Source organism: Girardinichthys multiradiatus, chromosome 1 (genome assembly GCF_021462225.1).
Source record: "Girardinichthys multiradiatus isolate DD_20200921_A chromosome 1, DD_fGirMul_XY1, whole genome shotgun sequence".
In the NCBI taxonomy this organism is placed as follows: Eukaryota; Metazoa; Chordata; class Actinopteri; order Cyprinodontiformes; family Goodeidae; genus Girardinichthys; species Girardinichthys multiradiatus.
This window is the reverse complement of record NC_061794.1, coordinates 34053438-34079800: the sequence shown is the minus strand read 5'-3', so window position 1 is coordinate 34079800 and position 26363 is coordinate 34053438. Positions and strand designations below refer to the sequence as shown.

General features: G+C 37.9%; 1 protein-coding gene across 3 annotated transcripts in view; it reads left to right on the top strand.

Moving 5' to 3' along the window:
* LOC124869914 (cadherin-4-like) overlaps positions 1-26363 on the top strand; it is a 395423-nt gene that overhangs the window by 144989 nt on the left and 224071 nt on the right. For 2 of the 3 annotated variants that reach the window (XM_047368168.1, XM_047368160.1), the window contains one exon: positions 22690-22713. The exons of the other annotated variant lie outside the window; for it this stretch is intronic. In XM_047368168.1, the coding sequence (XP_047224124.1) occupies positions 22690-22713 (24 nt within the window). The remainder of the gene's footprint in view (positions 1-22689; positions 22714-26363) is intronic. 3 annotated transcript variants of the gene reach the window in all.

Below are 26363 nucleotides of genomic sequence, written 5' to 3'. Positions count from 1 at the left end.
GTGAAGCAGAAAAGTACAAGGACCTGAATAAAATGGATCTGATGGGTCTCAAACTCTGCTATACAAGCTTCCCTATAGCCTGTATTTTGGCTGAGTCAGAAGTGTCTAATGTGCGAATTGTCATATTAGTTTGCTAAGACATCAACCATCACATACATTAATACATATATTATACATATATACATATAAGGTCTAAATCAAATTTATTGACTTGATTTTGAGCCTTAGTTGTGAAAAAGCAATGAAGATTAGAGTAGTTACTATATCTTACTTGCTGGTGTGAGACCAAGTTGGATAATAAATCCAACCTGATTCGTGCTGCAAAAAACCAGAAAGAATCAAATATTTCATTTGGGCCCTTTTTATCTTTCTTTTGAATCAAGCTGCACAAAAGTTAATTTAGTTCATTTAGTTTTGGTAGGCTTAAAGCAGTGAACACGGCAAGTTACGAATTTCCACTTTTTAGAACATGAATAAAGGCGGAACAAAAACAGTCTGCATAAATGTAGGCTTTTATCCTTGATTTCAACCGAGAGGCTTTGTATTCAGACCCCCAAATCTGTGCAGAGAATGGCGATTGATTGTAAATCATGATTCTACTGTAAAGATTTACACTGAGGACCTGAAATTTCAGCCGCAACACGGGAGCACAGGAGCAAGTGTTAAGAAAATAGGCTTATTGAGCTGTAAGCAGGTTTTACGGTTCTGGATTCAGATCACCGCTTGTACCTCTGTGGGGAGAAGGAACAGGTTGGTGACTTGAACTTCAATAGAAAAAGTGTGAGCTTGCAATGATCAGCTTCACTAACCTGTAGTGCAGAGAAGTAGGTGGGGAAGCAGCTGCTATGGTGATGTCAGAGTGGGTGAGGAAAAGAGGAAGATAGCCTGATATGTTGTGAAGGATCCTTTCAACACTCCTCTTCAGTCTTTGTGCCGTTACAACGGACGCACCGCAGACACAAAACAACTCCACAATCAAATCCCTAATCTGAAACCCAAAGACCTCAATAAAGAGGCAATGATCATTCACAAGGAGGCAGATGGAGATATGCTTAGCAAAGGGTTCAGGCAAAGATCAGAGTCGGAGATCAGAACGAGGCCTCTGTGTACAGATATCAGATGAGCAGTAGAGATCCATCATGGGCAATGCAAGGATTGAATAATCCAAGGCCATAAACGTGGTAAATAACAAAGAGACACATGGGAGCAGGAAAAGAACGCTGGACTTCTACTGGCACAGGGTGGTTGATAATCTGCCAGTAAGGCAAGGGCTAAGGAAACTTATGAAACCCTGTGCACAGGTGAAACAAAGAGGCAATTAGGCTGGGCACAGGTGGGCTGAATGAGACAGACTGAGAACAGAGGAACATGGCAGGAGGAACGTGGAGACATAAAAACAAAAATAAACCCAAGCATGGCATGCAAAACAATGAGTTGCACACTTTAACATCAGTTGCTGTGCTAAAGTTCACTGCAATAAACCTTCAAAGTAACTGAGGAGCATCTAAAATAATGACCCTTTTTATCTCTGTGATTAAACTAAATATATTTAGTGAAATGTGAAAGCATCCTCCATTCTTTGTTTACATTACCTAAAGCTGAAATTAAATTACTCTTGCTACTGCCCTTTGCATAGTAAACATAATGTATTTTTTTTGTGACAGTGAAGACTCAAAAAATTTTATCCAAAGGTAATATACAACATATTGCAAGGGTATTGTGTGGTAATGCTTTGAAATATATGTGAAAAGATATGAATCTAAGGAAAAGCAACTTAAAGGCTGATTATCTGGTATTTGCGTTATGCTCTATGTGATCACTTGTTACCTTGGAAGGATTAAGTGGGTATAAAAATTTGCCCTGAGCATTTTACATCCATATCTAAAAACAATATATGTACTTACATATGCAAAGTAACATCTGAGAACATAATAGTGATACATTTTGTGAAATTGTACATAAAACTGGTATGTGGGATATGTGAAATATAAAAAAACATTTTGCTCATGGGAAACCAGTTTTTGGAATATGTTGATGATGGGATTACATGTGGTTCCAATTTGAAACTGATTTAAATACATCTAAAGTAGTAAATAAGGTGAACTTATTTGGTGCTTTTCTAATCATATCAACCACTTAGAGTGCTTTAACTGTACAGGTCTCATTCACCCGGCTATACTCACAAATGCTCACTCATTTGCATAAGCAGATCACTAGGTGTCAGAGTTAGACACACCAATAAACTAAGAGAAGGTATGCAATGAAGACGCAAGCGAGTTAAAGTTATCTTTGGCTGGCCAGGGAGAGACAGTCCATTCTCTCAGAGGAGCTGCCCCTGTGTCACAGCCTTTTATTAAAGAAAGGAAAAAACACTCATGTTACAGCATCGCAGATGTAGCTACACACAGTTTCACAAACACAAGTCCTACTGAACAAAACTGGTTCTGTCCAGATACTGATACAGCACACACGTCCACATCTGGCACTCAAGGACACGAAGATTGGCTGGGGTGCAAATAGTACTCTTCCCAGAACTCCTCCGCACGCACACAAGTTCCTGCTCAGTCTGCATAGCAACCACCCAAATGCAACTCTAAGACAAAATGACAATCTGTTAATAGTTCATAAAAGTACTTGAAAGATAAATGTGAAAAGTATTCAAACCACTTCTATAAAAGTTCACCAAACTAAATAAATGAAAATGTCTTTTATTGGTAAATCATAAGGATAAAGAACCTTTTTAAACTAAGCAATGATAATTTATGTACAAATCTTCCAACACTAGGCAAGAAGATGCCCCAGGAAGTGGGGGAAGTTGGAATCAAACTCAGAATCTACTGATTAGAACTACTCCTCTCACAGGGACATAGCCGTCCCACATGACAGCCCTGGGATGAGAGTGCCATGAGGCAAACCCACCTATACAAAGGTGCAACTATGACTCTCGGATAGACCATCAATTTTTGGGGAGTTTTAATGAAATGGTGTTAGTGACAGTTCTTTAAATTCCAATTATTTATCTGTCCTGAGATTCAAATATGTCAGCCAACAAAGGCTAGGTTTCTCCAAAACCATTTTACTAAATGGAAGAATTTTATTTTATATGGATATGAACACAACTGTCTTAAGTGTCAGCTTTTATGCCATTTTTACCAAAGAATTCATTCTAAGTTGAGTGTAAGATTTCACATGTGAAATGCTTGCCACATGAGTCAGTTGTGGAAATTACACAGTGTAGTAAAAAACTATAGAAAAACTCAAAAAACATTCAACATGTAAAATGTTTTCTGAGATGCTTTATATGTGTAATTATATAATCTAGATGTATTTCACATGTGGAAATTATATTGTGTAGACACATGTGAAACCCAAAATATAATTTCCACATGTGAGACCCATGTTGGGTTTCACATGTGGAAATTATATTTTGTAACAACAGAGAAAGCAAATGAGGAAACCTTCTAGATGTAAAATGTTTTTCCACATTTTGCACGTGTGTAATATATCACTACATGTTTGTTTTTTTTCCACAGGTGATAGAAATGAGATTAACATTGAAACGTTTGGGTTTGTTAAATCTACCTATGAGTATAAATAAAGTTGTATGATTGATTGATTGATAAACCTTTTTCTGTTTATTGACATGTACTTTGGGTAGTTGATCAAGTCTATCTTGACTGTGTGTTTTGAGAGGCTTTGGTGTTCTTTGATGTGTAAGTGTATGTATGTGATTGACAGTGTTGCCTGTTGTGTGTGACAGGGTGACAAAGTGTCCTGATCCCTTAGATGGTCCTGCATCCCTACGTTTTTCCTCTGTCCCACTTGGCTTCCCTCATCTCTTACTCCACATTTATCTTACTCCCCTCCCCAGCTGGGGGAAAAGAAATGTCTGTTTTCCTAATGTCACATCTTTTTTCTTGTCTTTTAAGTGTTTATCGGCATTAACTATCCCAGAGTCCCATTCCATTCCCTCTGTCATTCTTTGTCACCACGGGAGTGCTACACTTCTCCCTGCAGAGGACTCAGAGTGAGATAGTCTTCAACAACTGTGCTAGAGCGGCATTTATCCTCTTTAACCTTGCTCACTAATGTTGTACCTTAACAAGCAGAGCAATAATAGCATTTTCCGAGGGAGAAAATTAAATGAGTTGCATCAGGTGGTATAGGATTGATTTTCAAATGACAAAACAGGTTGAATCTCAGAATATGTTTGATTTCCAAGATGAATACTTTTACTCTTTTGCATCATGGTGTGCTTCCTTGCACTTGTCCTGTGACCTGTAAATCACTCCCTGGTACCCATCATAGAAGATCCTCTAGTCTATTAACTACACCTTAAGAAAATGTTGAGGCTTTGCTACAAGAATTTCTGATTCTAAAGTTTGCACCCTCACAAACTCATTGGTGGGGGATCAAGGGACTGAGAGCAGTGTTGTTGCATAGAGCAATGGCGGTATGATGTATAAGCTTATACTTTTATAAGTAAAAATATGATGCAATAAAACATATGGAGAAACTTGTTTACATCAAGAATATGGTTTTGCAATGGGAGCTTTTTTCTTACATATCTTTGAGATGTTTCTAATTTCTAATCCAGCAAAATCACTGCTAGTTCAAATTGTTCCACAGACCTTTGAAGTAATTCTTTACTGATAAAATGGCTATTTTGTTTAACAAATTTATTTGGAAAAACTCCCACAAATCTTTTATGGCAAAACACTGGTATGCAGTTTACATCAGAAAAATCAAGATATCTAGAGTCATATTAAGTAACTTAGAATGTGCTTTCCTATGAGCCCCATATGTAATATTTAAAGTACCTTTTTTAAAATAAAAATTGTTGGCAGATATTAAACATATTTTTCATTAAGCTCACATTTATTGTATTAAAGAATGTTTTGATGTACTACTCTTATCTTAGATGTCTTGTTTTCATTTGCTGTAAATAGAAAATCTACATAATTAACAGAAATAAAGGCTAAAAAGACATCCGTTTGTGTTTAATTATTCTATATTATGTGTTTCACTTTGTGAATCTAATTAATGAAATTGAATATGACTGCAAAGGTTGTGGGGGACAAACAGTGTTTGCTGTCATTCATTGACCTGGTTTCAGTTACAAGTAAGAATTTTCCCACAGAATATTTAGTTTAATCATGCTCAGCAGTCAGCTGTACAAAGCATTACAATGACAAAGGAAATGTGGATTTTCACTGTTTCATAAACAATATCCCACCTAAAGTAAAGGAATTTCAGCAACTTAATAAGAAAATTGGTAGATAACTGTCCTGAGATAACTGGCCAGTTATCTCAGGACGTGTAGTGACAATTTTGTCCGGGTATATTAAACGTAGCTGGGCTAAAACTAATTTGATTATCAAGTCAATCAATTCACCTTCAGAGTAAAATACTCTTGGTTCTCAAATAGTTAGCTATTGTGATAACTTTCACATTACCTAGTTTCCAGTAGAAATTACCTTCTAAGTATTACAAATGTCTCCACGGTCCACCATCTCATGTTATAATTATATTTTGCAATGTGTCAAAGGAGGCATACTGAGTTTTTATTTTTTATTTTCTGTAAGTTACAATTGTCGTTACAAATCACATTTATGGTTACAAACTAAAACTTAGCATATGATTAGTAAATTCTGAAACAGTTGTTTAATTTATTTACCTAGCAGAATTAGAAGCTGCAAATCAGAAGCTAACTACGGTGTGTGTTTTTCACTTGAAAGAGCTGTGAACTTTGTTGATTAGCCTTATATGAGTTTACATTTACCAGATAAATGGCTGTTGGGGAGTATTTCCTCTGAATGGCTAAGGAGAGGCCACACCAGGTTAAAAATAAATTAGTCATTGTTTTTAAGAAGCTCATAAATATATCTTCACTTCATATCAGATCCATTTATATTTAGTTTTTGCATTCTCTTGATGTCCAAACAGGAAAAAGTTGTATTATTTTAACAGTTAATTTATGTAGACTTCAGAGTGCACAGAATGTGAATATCTCCTTAGTTTTCTGTCAGGTTTCAATCATCTGCTTCTTTTATATAGAAATAAATCTTCCATTGGATACACTAGAAAGACTGTATTCTTGGTTTTATTGATTGGAAAAGTTAAGATACTAAAGATGAAGCTTTTCACCTTCCCTCTCATTTGTTATCTTAAATATGTTTCCCAAAATAATCAAATTGTTTATTTGACTAATTCCTAGTGATAACAGAATAAAATGACACTTAAAAGAAATGGTAAAAACAATTTGCCTCCATTTAAATATTCAAGAAAATAGTTGTCAAGTTTAATACATTAATTAAAAGACGATTTAGATGCACCCAGCTCTACTTTAGACCAAAGATTGTTGGATATTTGTGGTTCTAATGAAATTCTGTGGTTTTGTGAAATTAAGAAGCAAAAAACATTAAAATATTACATTTCAATGTATTCGATTTCAATACAAAAGTTTCCACCTCCATCTACTGTGATGGGGGCCAAATATGCACCATTCTGTAATTGTATTCAAAAATTCCAACTAAGTAGCCACAAATGGCCCCAAGACACCCCTGCCTTAGACAGTTAGGTAGCAACTACTATAGCTGGTTTGGTGGTTCTGTTTCTCCTGTTCAGCCATTATATATATATGTATTTATATTTTTTAAATCTTTTAATTCAAGATGAGCTGAAAAAGTTTCTATATTTGGTTGACACAGACAGTAAACCTTTTAATATCTTAAACACCCCTAGATGCTTCAAATTCCTTCAGAATTGTTTATTTGCATTAGAAAGACTGGGAGTGAAAGTGTCATTTTATTTGCAATAGATCTGACCAACATACAGAGAACACTCCGGAGAACAGAATGAGTAAAAGGTTGTTTATTTGGAAGATGATAATCAGGAACGTAATGGTCGAAAGTCTCACTGTATGGAGAGAGGGGAAGAGATTGAGTGAATACAGGGAAACGGAAAATATACGAAACTAAGAACAATAAACTAAAATGATTGTGAGTTTGGCTTACTAGGTCGCTGTGGTCAGGACGCCAGGGGTAGAGAGATTCAGGATCCAGGTTAAATGAAGGTGAGTCCATAGAAGGTTTCTTGGGTGCTGTTCAGTGTGAGCTCGGAGCGGACAGGAATGAGTTCGGTGTGCAGATGCTTACGTTGGAGGGTGGACAGGTTACGCTTACGGCTTGGTCCAGGAGACGACGGGAGCAGGAACCTGCCAGCTTGATGTTAATCCAAACAAAGACTGGAGATAGGATATGAAATCCACAGAGCATAGATAGGCTTGATCATCCAGAGTAACTTCCGGAGATGTAGTCAGTACACAGTGACATAGATCCAAAGCTTAGGCTTTCTAAATCTGCAAAAGGAGCAAAGACAAAGTTACACAAGGTCGAAGAACGAAGCATAAACTTAGTGTTTGGCTCAAGCTTGTACCACTGGTGGCAAAAACACTCTGGCAGCGAAGTGCTGGCAGCCTCCTACTTAAGTACTCCTCAGAGTAATCAGTGGAAATATGTCACACCTGTCACCCAGCACATGAGCACATGTAGCAAGCACAAAAACACAAACACAACCCAGATCCTTAAATTGGAAAGCAATTGATAAAATAGAAAACAATTATTATTCATGAAATTTCATTTCATTTAAGTCACTCGTTATGAAATTTTAAACAGTTATTATTACTACTACTTAGCATATTATTTTATGTGATTGGGTTGGCCGCTGTCATCGAGTGGTGCATGTGTGATTTCCATTTAATGGAAGACATAAAGCTGAATTACTGTTGAAGGCAGTAGGCTGGCTCTAGTTTAGCTGTGAATCTTAAATTTCAATTGAATTGATTTGAGGGTTAGAATGCATTGAACAAAGCACTGACGGAAGATTACGTATTCAGTCCTTTTTTTTACTTATTTCCCTTTACTTTGGGATATTACAAATTCTTTCATTTTATTTGTTCCTACTTATTGCTTGTCATTCTTATATTTAAAATCATTAGACTTTAACCTGACATATAGTACATGTAGTTTAATAAAGTTCAATGGTGAAAAGCCAGTTTTTAAATTAAGGTTTAAAAGAGCCTTTTACAATCTAAGGTTATGTTTGATCTTAAATATCTTAAAAACTGTATAGGCTCATGATGGCCATCAGCTATACTGTTGCCACAAAGTCAGAATAATTTAAATGTCCAAGATGTCCAAGATTACTTGTCATTTAGCCAGTCACAGTTCTTTAGGCAGCTATATTTGTGCTGTTTTTGTTTTGTTTTATGTCTGTCAAAATACTGAAACCACTGTCCAGATTTTAAGTCTTTCAGTATATTAGTTCTAAAACCTCTGTCGTTTGATGGACTGACACAAACAATTTTATTGCTGGTGAACATGCTGTTAGAGTTATGAAAGTTGGCAGCAGACTGAAGGCTTTAGGATGCTCAGGGTTTTATACCTATATTTAGCTAAATGGACAACAATAATACACATCTTTTTGTGTAATCAGACTTGACAAGGCCAAGCTGCCCACTGCAAAATACTGAAAAAAGCTTTTTTATTTCTAACTGCAAAACCTGTGTGAAACAATAAGTTATAGCGTTTTATAACACAATGAGACATGTGTAGTGAACCTAAGAAAATGGGTTTAATGAGTAAGCATGTACCTTGATAACTATGAAACTGATGTGCTTTTTTTCTTTGTAGCAATTACATACTTCCTACAACTTGTGTATCATCTCATCTTGATCTTATTATAAGACAAATTGTTTGTGCTGAAGTGTTTTGTATGCAAACCATAAAGCTATCTGTAGCAGGCAATATTGCTTTTCTGCATCCACAGCGTTTACCAAATCTTGTATCTACAATGCATACATGCTAAAAAAAACAATAACAAAGGGTGATTAATGAAAAAAACATTAAGGTAACTTGTGACAAAGTAAAATTAACCCAAGGATGGGATAATAAGCAGAAAGGAAATAAAAATGGAGGAGTGTAAGGTTCAAGAAAGTCAAATGAGATTACTCTCTTGTGGACAGCTTTGGGGGGATGCTAAATAGGGAGAGGACATGAAGAGGACTCAAGGTGCCACTTGTCTTCAGCCCACTGTCTGATCTGGTGGTGGCAGTGGTGACTGATGGAAAACCACTCCAGCTGAAGGTCACATCCAAAGCTCTGCCATTTTAGGCTGCGACTGTCACAGGGGAAAGGATAAATAAAGCTCAGATTGCTGTGTTTATTCACCCTGCTTTAGCTTTAGCTCTGTGGATGGTGGCGCAGAAAGAGACAGATGAGGCAAGCCAAAGAAGAAGTAGGAATTTTTGTATCACATCCATTTGTACATTCAAACACTGGCATTCTCATATTAATGTTTAGTTTTAATAACAAAGACTTGATCCTCCTTGTGTTCGTGTGTCCCATATATTCATACAATCCCTCCTCATTATTTATTGATATCTTTCCACTGGTTACATTAGGAGGAATCAGTGAGGATATTTTCTCCTCAAATCCAGCTTAGTCAGATTTTGCTTATCAGGACATTTTACAAGAGCGATCATGTAGCAATAGCAATTATATAAGTATTTGTCATCATATCACACACAGCCCCAATGGGGTGACAGCAGTTCTACAAGAGACAGCATGTTTGCTTTTTCTTGTGTTGCTACAAGGCTTAGGGACAGCAGCCCGATGCTTTACCAATGTCCCTACTGTCTGGATAGGACACAGAGCGGTTCACTTGGCGCTTAAATAGTTGCTGGAAGTGTTGATGTCCCACTGGCAAGGCTGAAAGCTCATGGCCAGACAACCCTGCTGCCCAGCCTCTAATATCTGATCAAGAACCATCTGCTGAGGCTGTTGAGCCCACTTACTCCCTAGTGTCCTGGACTTCTCCAAGGAGAGCCCAGTGGGAAATCAGGCTATTAGTGAGTGATTATAATCACTCTGATCATTTGAAAGAAAATGCAAGACAACTAAATCACATGTAGACAAAATGCTACTTTTTTTTTTTTTTACCTCTGTAATAAACTGGAAAGAGAGGAGATGCTTTCCAGCTGTTGCCTGTTGTGTATCAGGCTTTCTCAGCTTACTGGTGAGGACATGCACTCAACAGAATTGTGACAAAAGGGGACTTCAGTGACTGTGAATGTAGCATAGTTATTGGCAACAGACAGGCAGAGGTAAGTATTTAAAAATAATGCTGATCTACCAGGATTTCCACGCACAACCATCTCTTACATTTACAGATATAGCAAATGGATAGGATAAAAGTCTCACTAAAGCTTAAATACCTGTCTTAAAATAAGGGAATGCTCAGCAAGAAATTCAAGGCCTGTCAGGTTCTGACGTCAGAAAATAGCCTTATCACGTGACAGGACGAGAAGTACCTCCAGGTGGGTCAAACAATATTATTTTCAAGGAACCATCTTGAACTGCTGGGCCATTGGCTTTGGCACCAACAGTAGCTCTGTCTGTCTGGGGAGGAAACTCATAGGCCGGAAGCCTGTTTGATGGAGGGCAATGCCTTTCTTTTGAATTCAATACTAAATTATAAGCAGTTCAAAAGACTATATTGCTGAAAGAGGACTAAAATAAGTGAGACGACTCAACTGAATTTTGCCCAGGCTTTGTTAGTTTGATTGGGCGCAACTCCTTGGATCTGTTTATGCTGGCTGATTAGTCAGTCATAGTTTGTCTCAGTCTCTCTTTATCTCTTATCTATTCAATGACAACAATTAGAAGTGGTATATTTGATACATGATTCTACATTTTTTTTTTTTAAACCATTTGTATACTTTTCAGAGAAAGATGTCTTTTTAAAATAAGTGATCAGAACCAACTGGAAGCAGACACCAAGAACCGGAATATTGTTACCATGGGCAATGACAAGGTTGCATTTTGTCTACCCTTGGTTTAATTTTGTTTGAACCCTAGAGGAGAAAAGATCAACAATTTAAGAAAATTATTTGACATCTAATCCCATGCATCCAAGTATCATAAACATTGCATTTGGGTAATCTGAAGAACACAAGCTATGGAAAAGAACGTTATGTTCAATCAAATTTTCAACAGTCTTGGCCAGAATGACATTTTTACATCTTTCTTGCTATACGTATGTTCAAGTTCAGTTTTTGTGTATTTCTTAACGCTGCACAGAGAATGGTCCAAAAAGAGAAAGTTTCCAGTGAGTGGGACTTGTTAGAGATTCTTGCTGATGTCAATTAAAAGAGGAAAATCATATTGAGATTAACAGTGGCTCATTACAGCCAAGGTACGCAGAATACCATTTCTAAACACGCCAGTCGAAGCTTGACACTGGTGGGCATCAGCAGCAGACGGCCACACCAGATACCACTACTGTCAGCTAGGAACAGGGGAGTGAGGTAACAATTCACCAAACCTGGGCCGTAACAGATTGGAAAAATATATCCTTGTCTAATGAGTCTTGATTTCACAGTTGGGATATGGTGTAAATCTGCACTTGCTGTGCTGCTCTGCAGCAATTATGCTACTATGTCAAGACGTATAAACCAAAACCTCCAAAGAATGTTTCTGTCAGCTTATTGAATATACACAGTAAAGAATTAGGAGATTTCTTAAGGCAAAAGGGGGTCCAAAGGAACACTTGAAAAGTGTACCTAATAAAGTGGTCAAAGAGAGTAATCAGCTGTTGTTATGGCTGTCAAGCAAGCCACTCTGTGTCCTATCCACTGGATGCAGCATTTGGTACAGTATTGTATTTCACATGCCATGCATGCTACTTCAGACTAGGAGCAATGTTTTTGGCCTGTTAGACTGCCTTTAACTGCCCCCAATTCTCATATTTAATGTATATTTTTAGTAGTTCAGACACTAAAGCCGACAAAGAATAATGGGGAAATTGCGATGAAGGAAAAGGAAGAAAATAGTCAGGAAAGTATGTGTTAATTGTAATGGATAGTCATCTCAATATTGCAAATACATGTTTTTTTCTCATATCATGCAGTACTACTTTGAAGCCTAGTGGATAAATGTATTGCTCTTTTCCCTGGTCATGTTACTTTGCTGTAAGCAAAACAAGATGTTTTGCTTGTGGACACATAACATTGAGTTGTATGGAAACTTGTAAGCTGGAAAGAAACTACATCAAACGTGTCAAAACTGGAGTTCACATGAAGTTTTAATGGCCTGTGAGGACGTTTTCTGTCCCTGCCGTGTGTCGTGCGCCAACATTCGCTGTGCCTTGATAACAGTTGGTTAATGGGTAATGTGTCACACAAGAGTGATGCTGCACTTTCTGTTTTCATTTTGTTGTTGTAGTGCAGTAATTAATCCAGCTGAACCCTTTGTGCTCGCAAAATAAATGCTTTCCATTTTCATTAATAGACAACTCATTAGTGCATAATGAGCAAGAAGGCAGCACTCCCTGCTCTCCCTATGCAGCATGCAGCAGATGAGCATGTGCTACACTCAACTAATTAAAACCCTGGATTCTGTTCTGTGTCCTTGCATTCTTCTCTAGAAAAACTACAGCCACATGCCTTCAAAGCATGAGTTATATGAATGTAAATATTTTCACACTAAGGCCAGAAACATATTCTAAAATGTAGATTTATTTGTTTGTAAGGTATAGCAGTGGTGTCACACTTTGACAGTTAGATTAGCTAAGATGTATCTCTTCAATTTAAACTCAATGTGCCTTTTATATCAATGGTGAAAAGCATTGAGAAGCTTTCTGAATCTTAAATGGTGGTCTGGTGGATATTCTCTTTTCGATTGTGATTTGGATCCTCTGGCCACCTGTTATTTTACCTGCTAAAATTGACAGGTTGTCAACTCTCCTTAATGTCCTGAATTTCAATTTTCATATAAGCTGTAGAATAAATTAAACAAATTAATCATTTTCTTGGAACAATAAACATAGCAATTGACTGAGCTTTTACTGTGACTAACTCTATGTGCTCTCTTTCAGAATCTAACCTTGAAAACTGGCTCAGAGTTTATATGTTCTTTCTTTCTAGGTGAAACGTCTAAAGGAGCTACATCCATTAACATTCACTTTTCCTTCCCATAGAAAGTACTTCTGGATCAGTGCTTCTGTGTTCTCTTTGTGTCTCTGCTCTGTTCTCTCAAACCCCCAGTCAGTCGTGGCAGATGGCCGCTCACACTGAGTCTGGTTCTGCTGGAGGTTTCTTCCTGCTAAAAGGGAGTTTTTCCTCTCCGCTGTCGCTACATGCATGCTCAGTATGAGGGATTGCTGCAAAGTCAACGCCAGTGACTGTCCACTGTCTCTATATGCTCATCCAGGAGGAGGGAATGCTACAAGTCACTGACTGGATGCAATCTGCTAGGTTTCCTTAGATAGAAAAACTTTTTATCCAATTTGAATAAATAACTGAATCCGACTGCACTGTTCAATTGTTAGGATTAATTGGAATGTATGTACATGACTGTTGTGAAGTGCCTTGAGACAACATGTGTTGTGAATAGGCGCTATATAAATAAACTGAACTGAATTGAAGTAGAAATTGATGGTAAGTTTTAGTTATTGTCTGCTGGATAAATGTATTACTTTATTTAAGATTATATAAAGTGTAAAGATTTACTTACATGAATTGTATAATAACTCCTTAGAATCCCCACCATCCATGTCAATGTTCTTCATATTGTAACTTCCACTAATGGACTTTCTCTGTCAGCTAGCAATGCATAAAACGCCTTAGACTCAATTTGTGTTTCATTGCAGCCTCATAATTTCTCACTCAAAATTTTGAGAAATTCAAACTTTGATTTGAGTACATTTATTCCAGGCTAGCTCACAAAGTTGAAGCATACACAGAAAAATGTTTAATCATTCCGCTTCCTAAAATTTCATCCATTGTCCTGGGGGTTCTCTAATACTTGCTTCCGCTTATCAAACTCTTCTCTAGAATTTAGGTGTTCAGACTGGGCTGGTTCTGGGTCTTTTTTAATCATTTTAATGCTAAAAAATGATGATACATTTTTAGTTTTGTGGTCATCAGATTTTTGTGTAAAATATCCTGGTATTTCAGAGTATGTGATGCCATGCGCTCTAGTAAGCACCCCAGAGCCTTTGGAAGAGAAGCAGACCCACAGAATCACAGATCCTCCATTATACTCAGTGGGTATCAGGTGCTTTTCACATATCTATCCTTTGCTTTGTGTTAGTCCCATGTGAGTTAATGGCTGCAAAGCTCAATTTTAGTCTTATTTGGCCAAAACACACAGGTCCAGTTAAAGCCATAGTAGCGTTTAGCCACAACTTACAACCTAATTCCAATAAAGTTGGGATGTTGACTCGAAGCAAAAAAACCAGAATGCAATGAATACAAATCCTGTTCAGCCTTTATGCAATTCAATACACTACATGGACCAGATGTTTAATGTTCAAACTGATAATCTTTATTTATTTATTTTTTCCAAATATCTACTCAGTTTGAATTTGACGCTTGCAACACATTCCAATAAATCTGGGACAGGGGCAAAAAAAGATGGGGATAGTTGAGGAATGCTCAAAAAAACACCTGTTTGGAACATTCCACAGATGAACAGGTTAATTGGAAACAGGTGTCATAAAAGCCTGTGACCCTCAATCCTTCAGGAGGCACTGCATTAGAAACCGACATCATTCTGTGTGCAAAGTAAAACTATCATGCAAGGCGAAAGCCATATATCAACAACACCCAGAAACGCTGTCCACTTTTCTGGGCCAAGCTCATCTGAGATGGACTGATGCAAAGTGGAAAGGTGTGCTGTGGTCTGACGAGTAGACACTTCAAAGTGTTTTTCTAAATCATGGACGTCGTGTCTTCACGGCCAACGAGGAAAAGTTCAACAACCAGCATCTGTGATGTATGGGGGCTTTAAAGTGCCCATGGCAGAGTTACCATTGGTGCTGAATAGTAAGGTTTTGGAGAAACATGTGCAGCGATCCAAGCAACGTCTTTTTCGGAGACATCCCTACCTGTTTCAGCAAGACAATCCCATGCCTCATTCTGCACGTCTTACAACGGCGTTGCTTTGTAGTAAAAGAGTGCAGGTACTAGAAGACCTGTCTCCCATTGAAATGTGTGCCGCATTATAAAGTGCAAAATATAAAAACAGAGACCTAGGTCTATTGAGCAACTGAAGTTGTACATCAAGCAAGAATGAAAGAAGCAAGAAAGAATTCCACCTACAAAACCTCAACAATTAGTGTCCTTAGTTCCCAAACGCTTATTGAGTGTTGTTAAAAGGAAAGATGATGTAAAACAGTATTAAACATGTCCCTGTCCCAGCTTTTTTGGAACGTTTTGCAAGCATCAAGTTCAAAATGAGCAAATATATCCAAAAAAAAACAATGACGTTTATCAGTTTAAACATAAAATATATTGTCTTTGGAGTGTATTCAATTGCATATAGGTTGAACAGGATTTGCTTATCATTATATTCAGTTTTTATTTAGTTTTTACACTTGTCCAAACTTTACTGGAATAAGGGTTCTACATTTATATTTGTGATGGTAGGAAAAAAAGGCTCATGGCAAGAGTTCCAAACAACTATTTCTCATGTATCTATTGGCTGGGTACTTGGTGAAAATGAGCTTTGTGGATTGTTTAACCATCTTGTCCACTGTTCATGTTTCCAATATCCACTTTGGTTCAGTTGTTTTAATCGTTTTAATTATTTCATACTATACACATGGGCAGTTTTAGGTGAGCAATTTTTTACGTCTAGCTATTTCCGAACTTGTAAAGATTGAAAGTCATCTGCCTGACTTGGATTGCATGTTCTCTCTTCTTTCCCTTTTGGAAATAGTGGCTATAAGAAATGGGCCTGTGTGTCCCATTATATTTATACCCCAGGAAAAATGAAGTGGAGTTGGTAACAGTGTTGACATCCAGGTAGAAGGTCCTGGGTTCGAATATTGGCCTGGGGTCTTTTGAATGTTCTCCCCATGCATGTTTGTGTTCAGTCCATTGACATGTCCACAGCTTCCTCCTACAGTTCAAGACATGACTGTTAGATTAATTACTTACTGTAAATTGCCCTTAGGTATGAATGTGTGCAGGCTTTGTTATTTGTCCCGTGTGTTTCTTTTTGCCCTGTGATGGATGGGCAACTTGTCCCAAGTGTATCCTGCCTCTTCCTCAATGACCACTTGAGATAGGCACCAGCATCCCTTCAACCTTCACGGATAGGCGGTTGTGGATGCATGGATGGGTGAAAACATGAAGTCGTGGATTAAATGTGCTTATCAATATAAAAAAAGTGTAAATAATAAATAAAAAAAACTTTACTTGAATTTATTTATAGGAATTTTTGTATTTGCCACCATTTGTGCCTCCAGTAATTAAAAACAAATTATTGGCATTGGACTTTTTGTAAAATTTACAGTGTACGATTATGCTACTGCAGTAAAATATGTTCTTATAACAAGACATTTTACATGTCTGTACCAGGGTTATTTATAAATGTGGAGTGCTTTTGTTTTTTTTCTCTTCAGGTAACAAACAGAAAGGTATGATCATCTGTGACAGAGGGCACTATGACTTAAATAAGTAGGGAATACATATCTGTTTTTATAAGGGCTGCAATCCACTTCTGCATCTGTGCATGTTTATTGTTCTGTAGAAGATGTGCAAAACCACTACTTTATTTAAATGGAACGTAATCCTTGTGTTTGTGATATGAGGCAAGGTTTAAATGAAAATATAACAAGATGTGGAAGAAGAGAATGAAGAGTGAAACAGATCAAAGAGACTCAAAACTGCACTCATCACTCGTACTGATAGATCTCACTAACATAATTAACTTCAGCTAAATTTGTCACATGATTTTTATTGCTTCAATTTAGTCCTGTGCAGGTATGCCAGTTCATCAATTAGACATGTAATGAGGACAGAGTAGGACGATAGAAAGCATTTTGAGGCAATTTGAAATTTTGCCTGCATGCAATGCTCTGTATTTTGATGCTCACATGTGACAGATGGTGCAAAATATGCCAATCTGTGCAAAAAGAGGGTTGACAGAAAACAGATGCTGCCTATCGTCTATGGTACAAAGTGTTTGTCAAATTTTACAACGCAGCTCTTTTTTTGCACGGTCTTGCAACTTTTGTGTTATTTGTCCTGGGGGAGTAAAAAAAAAAAACACAGATTCAACTAGACCGAGATTGTTTTTCTGTGAAAAGTAAGGGCTTCTCAACACTATGCAGTGCAATGAGATGATGTGATTGCCTATAAGAATTTATTTACACTAGCGGCTACTCTCAGGCATCAAGTATTTTAAAAATGTGACTTCTTCCTTCTAGCGAAGTTACAGTGTTTCCTTTGGCAGGTAAGGTGCAGTCGGCACTGCGATACCTATTAAATCGGATTAAGCTTTATTCTGTCAATCACCACCAAGTATATTTATAGCAACCACACAGCCATCACTGAGATAATTATGGAATCTGAAACTTTGCTCAAATTTGAGTACTTTCAGAGGAGGTAAATGTCATTCTGACTCATACAAACAAAATAAGAAAGTGGGTAAGAAGACAGTGAAGCTGTACTCTTTTAAGAGCTGGGAAGTCGTGTTTATTTTATTAGTTACCTCGTGAAGTAGTTATTTGTCAAATAGCATTGTAAATGTGCCACCATAAATCTTGCTGTTGTCTTCGCTTTATGTGCTCTATTTCTCTGGTATCTCTCAGTCTATATGTGGCAACATTTACCACAACTGCCATGTAACAGTGAAAAGTATTCATACGTTCATACAGTTATGAACTTTATTTCATTCTTTTCTTTTTTATTTGTTCCCAGAAAGTCTGTATTACATCCATCAATTTTCTGCCTCTTCAGTATGACACCTCTAAATGAAAGCCAGTGTAACCAGTTGCCTGAAATGGAAAACTAACACTGCTCATCATTCTGTACACACCATTGTCCAAGGAATCATGGGCTTGCTTTTCTTCTGCAGGAACAAAAAACCTGGTCAGAGTTGATGGCAAGATGGATGGACAATTCAGGAAAAAAACCTGTTAGAGGCTTTAAAATACTCAAGACCTGGCTGGAGGTTCACTTACCACCTACCGACATAACAATGTCTGCAAACATAGGAAGATTTATATGAAACTTCATATGTTGGAATTCCCTAGCCAATTTTGATTCTACAATACGTTTGTAAAACTGTGGCACGACTTCAAAATGGCTGTCTCTCTCGATGTGCAAAACTAGTAAAAACAAATAACTTGTAGGTTTAATTACAGTTACAGCAAAAAGTGGTACTGCAAACTGTCAATTAGGGGGGACTAAATACAAAAGCGCACCACACTTTTAGGATTTTTTGTTTTATTGAAACCCATGTAAAAAAAAGATAAAGAGAAGCTGAACAGGCCTATAATCTGAAAGCACTAAGTACGCATGCATTTATCAGTTTTCTTATTGGCTAACTTTACTTGGATCTGTCGCTGTTTCTTTGAAAATTGATTAAATGTGGCCTTTAATTTCCTGCAATTTAGAGTTTTCAATCTTTTTCTTTAGTGACTCTTGTCTTGGATCACAAAGCAGTCTCTAGTCAAATTAATGTAATTTTCATGGATAATGAATGTTATGAACATAAGCACGAACATGCTGGATAAAATGCTAAAATGTATTGGAGTCTTCTTTACTTGTTATCATAAAAGTCAAATTATCTTACAGTTTAATTATAAGGTTGTGCATGTTTACCTAAATGAATAATAAATTATCATAGCACCAATCTGCCTTTTCATCTCTTTCCACTCATCAGCTTCTTTTTCCAACATATTTTATGATGAGATGGAATATTTGTTAGAGCAAAACAGCTTGGAGACATTTATTTCCTCATTTTATGAATTCATCCTCAAAATATAGCTTTTAGAGTCCTTAGGCATGGTTTTGAGCAGCCCAACTTCACTGTGCTTAAAAACTTACATGGTGGGAAACCTGTATTGACATGTGTCCTATTTATAATGCTCAAACCCAAAGGATTACTGCTGTGAGTGCTCGAGCCCATAAAACGCTACTCACATATTCACAGCAAATTAGCCTCCAAAGCCATGTAAGCTACTGAAAGCTGTGAAGGAATGCAATAATCAATGACAGAGTTTTGGTGTGCATTCGCCTCTCTTAACAGCAGTTATTTATCTGTTCTGACATCAGTCAGCATGATGTCTCAGCTCTGAAACCAACAAGATCCAGAATTGGGAGAAATGGTATGTGTTCAACATTTATAATCACCCAAAGTATGATCAAAGTCTGTTTTCACATTTTCCTTTAAATACATCTGTTGCCTAATAAATCAGTTTGCTCAACAACAATGTGACACATGGCGTAGCGACCCGCTGTTTATTGAAGGTAACTATGTGTGGAAGCAATTAATTAAAGCATAATTTAAATAATAGCTTGTTTTGTTTAAATTAAATCATCGTTAGGATGTGTTGTCTATTGTCTTTGTCTATAGACAAAGACAATAGACAACACATCCTTAGCTTGGCTATATATAGCCAAGCTAAGACTACACACACTGTTGGACTGATTATACTGATTACTTTTTGATAAGCATCTCTCAACTTCTTCAGACAGAATATTTTTAATTTGGCACAGAATTTAATATGTAACCCAGATGGCACTGTCACTGTTTAAAGCTATTTTCTCTTTGGCATTTGAAAGCAGTAATACAGTGAAAACATCTAAAAGTAAAGGGGTGACTGTGGCTGAGGTGGTAGAAGTTCATCCTGTAACCGGTGGGTTGCTGGTTCAAACCCTGCTCTGTCTCTGCGAGACACTTCACCTGCCTTGCCTGCTGATGGTGGTCAGGGGGCCCGGTGGTGCCGATTGTATGGCAGCCAAGCTTCTATCAGTCTGACTTACTAGATAATTGAATTTTTTCTCTTTTTTTTTAATGTAAAAATGTAATAGAAATTGCAGATGACAGTCCACCAAAACCATTTTATTTCCCTAATAAACAATAATAAAAAAAGACACAGAATAGAATCCAGTCCAGTGGTTTTGACATTATATATTATGAGATCTGCAGCTACTCTGAATGTTTAAGGACTGAGGAGAGTTTGTAAGCCTTTGGGCTAAAAAGGAAACGGACCGCGGATTTTCTTTTAGTTATAAGGTTGACTGGACTCGCCTGTGAAAGTGCTCCACTAACTAATTATTTGAAGCCTCCACTTAGTGTCGAACGTGCAGAGCTTATGGACAGTTGCATAGCAGACAATCAGACCATATAATGACCACACTGCCAATATTTGCTGAAATCCACTGTAACTCCTTCAAAAACAAATGTGTGGAAGGCCCTAATGCTCAGTCCAATCCCACAGCACACTGCCTCGATAAACACAGACACCATCTCCACAATGGATGCTATCTTTACTCTGGCAATTAGGCAGAACTTTGCATTATCACTTTTTCAGTCCAGCACACACCAAATCCACCCAGATTAAATTATTCGCCTCCCATTTCTGTGGTCATTTGGACCTTTTGGACTCAGGGCCAAAAGAGAAATGCATCTGAACGGCTAAAAAGTAAAAATATATATATATTTTAGGTTTATCTTTTTCTTTAATTCTGTTTTTTTTAATTTTTTTTCTGTTCTAAGACCTTGGTAGCACACTCTGATACATATTTCATAAGAGCAGCACGCTAATAATTGCATTTCTCTCCTTCAGGTTTTGTGTTTTGTTAAATACAAATAGAACTACCACTGCCTTTCAAGAAGCCAATGTTTTCTTTCTGCCCGCGTGAATGTAGTCTCCCCTTTGCCCTCTGCATTATAAACTAAAAAGCTTACAGAAACTATTTATTTTTGGTCTGCATTACTGTGGTTAGGTATATTAATGCATATTATAAAGCTCACATTCTCAAGAACTACTAAAAAATCAAGTTTCCAGGAGTCAAGAGCCTCTCATCTCTCAAGGCCTTTATTTAGGATTTTTGCTAGCAGTCTTTGTTTCCCCACCTTGTCTGTTTATGTAAGGTGATCAAAATGTTCTGTTTTCCTGCATTTGTGTTTTCTGGGATATCTTCCTTTTGAATTTTGTCCTTTTTTTGGCATTCGCATAGGCAGTGTGCATAGGTTAGATGCATCATTCTCAACTACACCATAGTACACCATTGTTGCACAAGCATAATAAGTTGTTACTAGCTGGTTAGGCTGTTTGCTTTGAAGCAGCATTTTTTTTCAAAAGAGTGACAGGTGCTACCCTTGAGTTTTCACACCGCAATGTTCGATGTGTTTTACGACTAGAAATGTTTCCCAACTGCTAATCTTGTCTCTCTTGTACCTCTGATAAAAAAATACAATAAAAAATGGAAGTCCAACAACAAATGGGGGAGGGGCAGCATTGCGTCACTCTATGCCCCGTACATCTGAAGTCAGTCAGGCACTTCCTCTGGAAATACATAAAGATCACAATTTTTTTACAACTCCATTTCAATTGTGTTTGGGTCTGCAATGATGGTTTGTCTGGAATACCAAACTCTGGGATCAAAGCAAGCCTCACTTCTCTAAGCAATATCAGACTTTGTTTTACTCATTAGGTATGTACCTGCGCTACAGTGATGTACAGGGGTTGGACAATGAAACTGAAACACCTGGTTTTAGACCACAATAATTTATTAGTATGGTGTAGGGCCTCCTTTTGCGGCCAATACAGTGCCAATTCGTCTTAGGAATGACATATACAAGTCCTGCGCAGTGGTCAGAGGGATTTTAAGCCATTCTTCTTGCAGGATAGTGGCCAGGTCACTACGTGATACTGGTGGAGTAAAACGTTTCCTGACACGCTCCTCCAAAACACCCCCAAGTGGCTCAATAATATCTAGATCTGGTGACTGTGCAGGCCATGGGAGATGTTCAACTTCACTTTCATGTTCATCAAACCAATCTTTCACCAGTCTTGCTGTGTGTATTGGTGCATTGTCATCCTGATACACGGCACCGCCTGCAGGATACAATGTTTGAACCATTGGATGCACATTGGATGTCCTCAAGAATGGTTCGGTAGTCCTTGGCAGTGACGCGCCCATCTAGCACAAGTATTGGGCCAAGGGAATGCCATGATATGGCAGCCCAAACCATCACTGATCCACCCCTATGCTTTACTCTGGGCATGCAACAGTCTGGGTGGTACGCTTCTCTGGGGCTTCTCCACACCGTAACTCTCCCGGATGTGGGGAAAACAGTAAAGGTGGACTCATCAGAGAACAATACATGTTTCACATTGTCCACAGCCCAAGATTTGCACTCCTTACACCATTGAAACCGACGTTTGGCATTGGCATGAGTGACCAAAGGTTTGGCTATAGCAGCCCGGCCGTGTATAGTGACCCTGTGGAGCTCCCGACGGACAGTTCTGGTGGAAACAGGAGAGTTGAGGTGCACATTTAATTCTGCCGTGATTTGGGCAGCCGTAGCTTTATGTTTTCTGGATATTTTGTGAAAAGTTACTTATCTGCTCTGAAATACAGTGGAAAGCCCATTGTGATTTATATATGTTTCATACTTTTTTAATTGGATGTTTTCTGGCTCTAAAATATTATATTTGCCCTTTAAATTGTATGGGAGAAAGTTAGTACTTTTGGAACTGTAAGATTTTAAAACCTTTGTATACTTTAATACCAGTAACTTGCTCATGCATATCCATCACTATACAGTAACATTTACAGTAGTAAAAACAGTTTTTTCTGTCTCATCTCTTTTTTTTGTCCAGGTACCACAGTATCATCACAAAAAGGTAAAGCAATATTCAGTCAATTACCTGTGAGTTTCTACATGTATGTTGTGAGTGTGTATCTGTGTGCTGCGAGTGTCATTGTGCAAGGTTTTTGCTAATGAGATGAAATACATTTCAGTGTCCTGTTGATTACGCTGAAATTGTCAGTCTAGATTACAGTTGAAGAACAGTCTGTTTGATTACAAAGTCAATCAATCACTCCCACTGATACAGAGTCTAAATTATCACACAATGACAGGAAGCTCACTGTCTGTGTTTAGGACTGCCTTTTGTACTACTTGTGTGAGCACTAATCACAGTTCTGTTTAGACTCCTCCACACTTTCATGTGAATGTTAATTTGAAGTTAGGGGAGGGCACTGTTTTTGAACAATGGATCATCAGGGACTTATGGGACACGTACTACGGATAGATGTTTGCAAAAACATGCCTGTAGGCTGTTATGATTTTATAAGATGATGGGGTTATGCAGTCAAATTGTCTAAACCCCCCTAAGGGGCCATGTCCTGGGTAACTGCCTGTAGATACATGCATCAGGCCACAAAGCTCTTAGTCTTCCTGCAGAGGATGCAGCGATATCAGAGGGTGTGTCACACTCTGTAATTGCAAATAAGCAGGAAACTCCCCACTAATTTTCCTAAAACACTTTTTTTCATCCCCTGTGGCGCTTATTAGAACTTTAAGGGTTGTTTTGTACCAGCTTTTACCATAACAGAGCAGAATGCAGGTGTCAGTATTTCCTCTGACAAGTCAATCTGATATGGAACTGCAACTAAAAGGGAGAAAACAAAACAGACTTTTTCACCTTTCAAATCTGCTAAAGGTGCTAACATGTTCCATGAAAGACATTGACTGTGTAGATCTGTGTGACAGTTTACACTTAGCATGCCCTCGCTTGCACACACACACACACTTTGTGGTCCTATGTACGTAATGACCGTGGGTTGTACAGTGCTGTCAGATGGGCCTATAAAGGTAAGTGATGCAGGCTGCCTGAACCCCTCTCCCTGTGATGAATGTTGACAGGGAGCAGAGGCTGAAATGGTGAACATCATCGCCTCATAGCTGCAATCACACACATCTCTCAATGAGAGGCAAATAAGTAAAGCAGCATAACCCTGACGTTGAATGACTGCTCACTTTTGTTTGCCCATATGTCCGCAGTGTCTTGCAAAGGTATGCAAACCCTTTGAACTATTCAAATTTTTTCACATTGCAATCACAGATTTCTATGGATTTTATTGGAACTTCAAATGATGGACCAAGGTGGGAAATGGAAGGAAATTGAAAGTTCTTTTTTAAGAATTGTTGCAAAAATAAAAGTCTGAATACACGGTAAAGATATACTACTACAGTTACAGCCGCAAATCATTTAGAGGCTGTCTCTTGCACATCTAGAATTTTTGTCCATTCTTTGCAAAGACTTCAGTTTGCCACAGAGCCTCAATTGAAGTTGGGTTTGGGCTTTGATTGAGCCATTGTAGCACATGAGTACGCTGTGAAGTGTAAAATTTCTATAAAGATCTGGCTATATGTTTTGAGCAACCTCTAACACATTTCTTCTAGGAGTCCGGTGTTTTTCAAGTATGCCCAAAAGTTTAACTTTGGTTGCTTTTGACCAGTCACCTTCTTCCTGATTCCTGACATAATTTATGGCAGATTGTAAATTGGACATCTGTCTTTCAACAATGGCTTCCTTTTTGCCAACCTTCCATAAAAGCTAGATTTGTAAAGTGAAGATTCTGTCAACAGAATCTGTCACCTGAGCTGTGTATCCCTGCAGCTGCTCCAGAGTTACCATTGTCATGGCTGCTTGCCTGATTACCTTCCTAAAAGGCGTATCTGTTTAGGTGGAAAGACATTTTTTGGTAGGTATGCAATTATGCCACACTTTCCACTTTCTTTCTTTTTGGATGAAGAATTGAAATACTTGAGATATTGTTTTATGACCTAACCCTGCTTTAAACGTCTTCACAACTTTGTCCCTAACCTGTTTGGTGTGTTTTTTTGTCACTGTGATGCTGTTTTCTAATGTTCTCAAACAAGTGTATTAGGCCTTCACAGAACAACTTTAGTTATTATTTGTATATAAAATTGATGCTTTTTGGGTATTAGGTGACTTCTGAAGGCAGTTTTTAGCAATAAGTTGTCAGTAAAGGGAAAAAAATGCAATAGGTGTTACTACTTTCACTTCAAATTTTGATTAAGTACCTTAAAGCTTTTGATTGTAATCTGACAAAATCTGAAAAAGTTAATTGGTATACATAATTTTGCAAGGCACCTTATGTTTCTTTTCTGCTTGGCCAGCTAATACATGCCACTCTATTTGCAAATATATGAAACATTCGCTGTCTCACAGTCAAGATCATTAGGAGTTCAATGAAGAAAAAGTGCCTGATATATTAATTTATACATTATGAGTAATAGAAGGCTAAGTTGCTCTGACAGTGTAATCGCTACTGAAGAGTCATGGGGCCTTGAGGCAAAGATAATGTACATAAACCACATTTGTGCATCCAGTCTTGTAAGACTGGCAAGTAAGAGTGTGTTCATATGTTTTTTTCTTTCCCTTGGCATGAAAGATGAAGACAGTTGGACATTTGTATTCACTTGCAATGTCAACAACCCACAGTCTGAATCTGTTACTCTTCAGCATGAGATCAGAGAGGTACACATTGAAAATGTTTTTAATGAAGAGCAGGTTGCAATAGCTAGGTCTGGGTAGCTTAGTTTAGATAACCCTTTGAGTTGTAACAATACCATAATTAAAAAAGGACCTCTTGATGATATGACCTTATTCTTTAACTCTCTACTTATGTTGAACACCTCTTCTATCTGCCCTCCTCTCTATGAAATCCTTTATCCAACACCTCTCCACCTTTTTTGCACTCCTCCCACTCTGCTGCCAAATGAAGTATATTTATGGCACCTGTGCTGGAAAAACAGTCTCCAGGAGACGTCCCTCTAATTTCATTTTCAAAATGCCAGCAATAAATTTATCAAATGGGCTGAATCGAATCGGAGTCACACGCAGTGCCATCCGTCATGGGCTGTCCCTCGGGGGCCTGTGGGCGTACTTAAGCCAGCCAAAAATCTCTGCTGGCAGGACAAAAAAAACTGAGTGTTGAGAAGGAAAGGGGGGCTGTGGGTGTGTAAGAGCTGGGTGGTGGGGGTCTTGGAGGAGAAACCAGATGAATGGACTGGAGAAAAAATGCTGAAAACAAGGGCTTGTATGCATATCCTTATTGGCTTAGCTGCATATATGCAGAATCATAAATTAGCTGTCAGATGAGTGGGGATGTGCATGTGTGCACAGAGGTCAGTTCAAATTCTTAAATGCGTTTGGAGCCTGACCCAAATCTCAGCTAAGCACTTTGGGTGTCATGGTGTCGGCATTATAATCGATTTATAGCAACACAATCTAATTGATTGTTTTGCACAAATTTGCATCATTAAAACCTTTATAGTTCAAATGCCACTTTCTGTTTTATTGCCTCCCACTCTAGAACCACAGGTTCACACGCTCGGTGTCCTTAGATTTCTTTTGCATTTCTCCCTGACTCTTTTTTACCACCTTTGCCTTCTCTTTAAATGCCTCTATCTCTGCTTTCTTTTGTTTCACATCTCCTTCCCTTTGTCGTTCATTTGTGC